Source organism: Cryptomeria japonica, chromosome 7, assembly GCF_030272615.1.
Source record: "Cryptomeria japonica chromosome 7, Sugi_1.0, whole genome shotgun sequence".
NCBI lineage: Eukaryota > Viridiplantae > Streptophyta > Pinopsida > Cupressales > Cupressaceae > Cryptomeria > Cryptomeria japonica.
The window spans coordinates 94,529,830-94,536,807 of NC_081411.1; the positions used below are offsets into that span (position 1 = coordinate 94,529,830).

A 6,978-nucleotide genomic window follows, 5' to 3' on the forward strand; every position below is an offset into this window, starting at 1 on the left:
ATGTCCCACTCTTCATCTAACATTATGGTCGCTTTCTTTTCCTTTCCTTCCAATGGCCACCACAAATCCTTTTGATATAGGTAATCCTCCATCTGCATTTTCCATAACTGATAGTTCTAGTCATTAAAAATTTTGACCTTGAATTTAGAATCCTCTATTGCTCCCACTCAAATATGAGAGTCTTGCCAATTTACAGAAAACCTCGCTCTGATACCAATTGTTAGGGTTTCAAGAATATCCAAAGCAAATATGAACTAACAATTATATGCAGATTTAAATACAAAAGATAAAGGAATAAAATAGGACACAGATAACACAGAGATTTAACGTGGTTCACCCAGAATGGGTTACATCCACCATACATAGCCGTCCAATCTTTCTTATTATCCAGCAAAAAAGTACATCAACCTTACAATGCCTTAAGCATCCTAGCCACTTATAACATGCATTTTTAGGGCAACAAACAAAGTCAGCCTTTTTTAGGGTTTTATTACAATGTTAGTTTTCATCAACAAAAAATGGTTACCCTCGAACCCCCACACCCCGAACCTCCGCAGTGGGCTACCGCCAGCTTTCCTGAGGCTTGGCCTAGCCCGAGACCCCAGGGAGGATACATGCTAAGTGTACAATACTTTGCTGATCAGTCGCCACATATCAACAGTGTCAAGAGTGAACCCAGTGGCCTTAAGCTCTTGCAGCAGCAAGAAGTCAACATCTCTATGAATATCAAGAAATCTCTTGATGATGAACTTCCTATCGGGTGATTCCACCCCTCTAAGATTCCATGAAGTGCACTTCATGGAGAATAGTATTAGGATAAGACACAGTGAACAGCCTAAGAGCTGTATGGGTTTGGGTTACTAATCGGGGTGCCTGCAATCTTCTTCTTATTTTTACCCCCGAGAGGCCTTCCCTTCTTTATATCTTTAGCACCAAAGTCTAAGCTATCATTATCCTCATTGGGGTCGATGTTCTCTATCCCCTCCTTCTCATGGTTGGTATTGTTACCTATCTCAGTGCAAGGCACATTCATGATGTAGAGCATGTTAGGAATTTTATTGTCAACCGTGATTTTATTAGGGATGATCTGAATAGTACATTCTTCATCTAGTTCATGGAAGATTTTAGGGGAGAAGCTCGTGCCTGTAGTGCTAAAATTAGCCACAGGGTAGGATAAAGTAATATTTGTAGAGGGAGAAGCAGGGGGTTCCTCGCCTCTAGAAAATAATTTATCAAAACCATCTTGGCTAGTTGTAGCATTAAAATCATGACTGGCCCCCTCAATATTTAAGACCATTGATTTAACTTTGGAATGAGAAATAGAGGAGTTACTGGATAAGAGTAGCTTGTTCGTCTTTGGGGTGGTGAATTTGGTATCATTCCTTATTTTTTTCACCGCTAGTTGTTGGGTTGTTTTCCTACGATGCATTTTATTGACGACAGGTAGAAATCCGTTAGCTTGAGGTATTTCTTGCATGTCCATAGCAGTAAAGAGAGGAGTGGTGATCAGAGGCTGAGTAGAGGATATCAAGGTTTCAATATTTGGCATGCCAAATATCATTTCAGAGTTTAAATAACCAGAGCCGATATTGTCACTCGTCGGATTAGGGTTTATGGAAGCGAACTCCATAGGTGAGCCCGAGGTAGGTTTTACAACAGTGGTATGCGGTCGGGTGGTATTAGTGTTCTCTGAGTTAGGTTTCAGGGGGAAGTTGGGATCATTAGGAATTTTAGGATTTCTACTCTCTGGTTTTGGGGGATCAGTTTCATTCCCTGGATTACATCTCTTAATAATTGGGTAGTTTTTCCATTGATGCCCCTCTTTTTTGCATAAAAAACATGCATTCATTTCACCCAAGAGTTCGATAGGGTAGACATATACTTCTTCCTCAATCTTAATTTTAAGATTCCTAGGAATGTCTATCCCAGGTTTTATTGACACCAACATTCTGGTGTCAAGATGTGGGATTAACTTATTTGAATCATCCATTCTAATCATTTTGCCGATAGGTTCAATGAGCTGAGGGAGGAATTTCCAAAGGAAAGGGGGGGCGCTTTTCAGTAGGAGCCACCTAGGGCTTGAGAGGGCCATGATTTCCTCATTTATGGCCTCAAGTGTCCATGCTAGGGCACGGAAGGAGGTGTTTCCAACTGCCCAGTATTGCCTTTTAAGGACTTCTAACTGCATTTTCAGAGAGTTAAAGAAGATTACAAATAGGCCCTCTTTTATTTGTCTACAGAAGTAAAACCTATAACCCAATTTGATATTTCAAAAATCATAAAACCGGTCATCAAGAAATTTTCGTGAGGGGCACTTATCTATATCAATGACAGCAAAGAAAATAGCCATATTTCTAAGTCTTTCTTTTTCACTAGAGAATTCTTGAGCCATAACATCATTCAGAGAAATTGCAGAGAGGTCAATGGTAACATCAAATCCCTTACCTTCTCCATTGGCTCTCAGAGCTCTAGCCACAAACTTAGCACTAGCAGTGATGCCATGGTTGGGGCTAGTTACGGTCGCAGTGAAGGTTTTTTTAAGGGTTTCAGGCTGCGAGCCGAGAGGCAATGGTTTGGACTTAATAAATTCCTTAGGCTCCATTTAGGAGCCGAGGGAGACCTCGTATGTGTGAGAAGGACTAGACTTAAATGAAAAAAGAAAAAGATTTTTATTACGCTAACATTGCAGAGTGTAGGGTTAGAGGGTGCACACCACGTGGAGGAATGGTTCTCCTCCACACAATCACAACCGAGATGCCGTCCACGCCCACATGAAAGGGGTCCACACCAGCAGTGACGTCAGTGCTTAATTTTGCAGTGATTTAATTCGCATAACCGGTTTCAAATTTGCATCTCCTCCCCAATTTTGATTATTTGAATTTACTTACATCAAAAATATATTGTAAAACTTGCATGAAAAAATAATATTGAAAATGATAGGAAGATTTATGACAACACGCTAGAAATTTAGGGCCAAACCAAACAAGTGCCTCCAAATTCACAAACTAGTTGTGTATTCCTCTAGTTTATATTTGTGCCTCTATTTTATCAATATTGATATATGTAGATTCAGTATTGTAAAGAACATAAAATTTTTATAATCTATAATATTATTTTTATTTTTTTAGAATTTCATTATATTTTTAAAAAAAATAGATTTGTGAAATTATTTTTAAATATTTTTAAATTTAATTTAATTTTTTTAAATAGTAATATAATAATAATAATAATAATAATAATAATAATAATAATAATAATAATAATAATAATAATAATAATAATAATAATAATAATAATAATAATAATAATTTTTAAATATAATAATAATAAAAATAAATATGTGATGCATTAAAAATAATTTAATATTAATAAAAAAATAATATAAGATGGTATAATAATATTGTAATTTTAATTATTATAGTATTTTTTATTATTATACTATCTTACATAATGTATTTTTGTTATTATTTTGAAATAATTTATAATTTAAATTTTAAAAAAAGTAATATAATTCTACTTAATATTTTTTTAAGAAATGTTTTAATTTTAATTTTTGGGACAAAGAAGAAAGCCTAATATATATATTAAAATAAAAGATTATATGATAAAATGAAAACATATGATAAAATTAAAAAATATTTTATTCCTATATAAACAACCTCTTTATTTATTAAATATTTATCTTATTTCAGTTTGAATTTTTAAAATTATTTATGACTTTAATTATAGATGTTTCATTTACTAAAGATTTGGTTTAAGTAAATATGTTTTTTAAAGAAAATAAAATAATTTTTAAGTGAGTAAAATAACTATAAATAATAATAATTTTTGAATAAATAATGTAAATAAATTAAAAATATTTTTCAAAAATTGTAAAGTAAGAAAGTTAAATCAAAGTAGACTAGAATACATCAGTTCTATAATTAAAAGAACTTTTAATGAATAAAATAATTATTTGTTAACATGGATAAATTTGATTTAAAAAACAAGGCAAGAGTCAAAAAAGCAAGACTAAAATTTGGATTACATTTAGAATTAGAGCTAGAATAAAATTTGGATTACAGTTAGAATTAGGGCTAGGTTTACAATTAGAGTTATGATAAACTTTAGAGTTAGGGTTAGAATTAAGATTAGGGTTAGAATTAGCATTATAATTCAATTTAAGGTTGAAGCTTTAATTGGGTAGAGTTAGAACTAGGGTTAGGATGAAGGTTATTTAAGGTTGAATTAGAGAAAAAAGAAAGTTGAAACCGATCAATTAGTTCTATTTATATTTTTAATAATCAATATAACAACTTATTTATCTGAAATTTTTTATCTATCTATATCTTAATATTGGCTTAACCTTGCACCGATTTTGCTGCAAGTGCTAGTTAATATTTCAATGTAGCATACGAGAATCTCCATGTAGTAGATATGAAACTTAGAAGGTAGTTTCTTCGGAAGACGATCATAGCCGTCTCACTCAATTTAAAAAATAGTTATCAAATTTTCTCCAATCTATTCAACGAGACTAAAAACCTATGAATCATGGAATAAGGAATGATGCATGAAATCATGGAATGAAATGATGCATGAAATCATGGAATGATGCATGAGCTGTGTATGAAATGAAAGTGCTACCGTGCTGGGAGCTTTTTCAACTTTTTGTTATAAAATTAAAAAATATCCAAGTAAATTTAATCTCATTTAGCAAAGATTTTCTCTTTCCAGCAGAAATTTCATTAATCAAAAGTATTGCTGGCAGTAATTTTCAAAAATCTACAATCACACAGAGACTGTAAATCGAGTAGAAAAACAGAACCACCATAATCCTTTGAAAGCTTTTAAAAATAATTATAATACTGTGTTAATTGCAGCGGAAACAACCATAATTTTCGTTTAATAGCAAACAGCTCTAAGTATTAAATCACACTTTCTAGGTTACCCCTTGATAACTTCAATCATGATAAAATTCTGTTCAGAGAAAATAAGAGAACGAGAATATGTAGTAGGCTTAGCTATTCTGCAGAAAGTTGTGAAGGAAATGGATTGTTCCAAAATGTACAGGAATCGGACATATCGGCTCCTCCAAAATAGTGGGAAAAAGTCTTATGGGGGAGATTTATCAAATGGAAAAATATCTTGAGATTCTATTGTCAAAGTGCTGCTAAATCAAACGCTAAAATCGAATCGGAAAGAAAACGATTGAAGAGGTAACGATTACAAGATTGATAATGACCAAATGTAAGACGATGATGATTTCGTCTCTCTTATCTGCCTTTTCTTTTACCACAATGCGAGTAGAACCTCTTGGAACACTTTCAGACGACCCAGATTTCGTTTCAATTGTCCTTGTCGTCTCAGTAGCCTTTGTCAGAGGGTCCAGAGATATCGATTCTGCGACAACAAATGTAAAATAAATTTCTATACAAGAAAGTATTTGAGACGTTTATGATTGCATTTCTTAATCACACATTTTCTAGTGTCTTAGCTTTGATGGAAATGCCTAGTGGTTGAAATTTTACTCTCTATATATCGAGAACATCCTAAATTGCAGCAATTTAAGTGAAGTATGAAAGAAAATGCAGGGAAAGAAAAGTAGAGCAATATTAAACATATGGAAGGCGGCACAACACAAAATTCTCCTGCGGCAGATGGATTAAGTTATCTTCTATTTAGTTCAGAGATGAGGTGTTCGATACTTGCAAATTATAAAGTGAAGAAATAAAAGATAGGGCCACATACTGTCTTCGTCTCCCTCAGCGGCAATGCTAGTTCCAGCAGCCATGAGCATCGCCATTCCCATCATTACGACAAAGAAATACGCATATTTTCTCGCTAATGCCATTTTCGTTAGGAAAAGCACTGAAATGCTATCAACTTGTATAATGACAAATTCATACAGTTTTTTTGAGAGTCTAGTAGATTTCTCGTGAAGCTCTTATAGAGAATTTCTTCACACCCCTTGCGATAAAACCCTAATGTGGATTGAGTGTGAAAAAAGACAATTGCAGCTGCGCGCATGGAGATAAGCGAGGTAGTTGTGAGAAGAGTTCGAGCAGGACATTAATAGTGGGCGCATTGAACGATGCAACGAATTGAAGGCGAGAAGAACAAATACAGTTTTTGTTGAATTGGTTGAACAAACAGGGGATAAGACAGTTGTTATGGATGTGAGTGAAAAAGGACAGCTATAGGATGATTGCACCTGCGATAATGATGAGATTTCACAATAAAGTAGTGGAAAATCGACAACGCAGACCACAACGCTGATACTGGGTGCTTTGAACGAGGTAACGAACTTTTCCCATCACTTCTCAACTTTCAAGGAGTCAAACACGATAAGGATAAAGTTAGTATCAGTTGAATTAGTTGTAGATGCTGTTGTTATGCTAAATTATGTGCATTAAGTTGCGTTGAATCATAGTTATAAAGACGAACATTTTAAGACAAGATCGTAAAACTAAAAGTTACAAGTCAGTAGATAGATAGAACAGTAGCAAACATTACCAAACAAGATACTAATTGTATGTGAAATATAATAATATTAATTTTATTCTTACTATTTTTTAATTTATCTTAAAGTAATAATAATCGCAATATAAACTTTTTCTAATCATTTTTCAACTTTCAAGGAGTTAAAAATTTATAAATAAGTTGGTATTTGTTGAGTTCAATAGGAAAGGCAACTCTCTCTACTAAAAAATAAGAGGGGCTATTGTTTACTATCTTTGATTATTTCACAAAGATTGTTTAATTGGTCTACCTAGGTTTTGAATGAAGTGAATTTGTATAAAGATTAAATTGCAATAGAAAATGGCAAAAGATTCATTTTATTTTAGAGTAAGAAAATTTACATTAATAAAATTTAACTACATCAAATTACAATATTGAGATATTCAAATAACTATATCTATTAATAAATTTAAAATAAAAAATATTCAAAAAAGATTCTTATAATACCATCAATCCCATAAATAATACAAGAGAAAATAC

General features: G+C 32.9%; 1 protein-coding gene across 1 annotated transcript; it reads right to left on the reverse strand.

The window, feature by feature from the left end:
- Positions 1–4,898: 4,898 nt before the first annotated feature.
- LOC131857131 (uncharacterized) lies at positions 4,899–6,025 on the reverse strand. Its single transcript, XM_059209255.1, has 2 exons — positions 5,728–6,025; positions 4,899–5,379 (listed from the first exon to the last, which is right to left on the reverse strand). The coding sequence occupies exons 1-2, from the start codon at positions 5,828–5,830 to the stop codon at positions 5,162–5,164; spliced, it is 321 nt and encodes a 106-aa protein (XP_059065238.1). The 5' UTR covers positions 5,831–6,025; the 3' UTR covers positions 4,899–5,161.
- Positions 6,026–6,978: the final 953 nt, after the last annotated feature.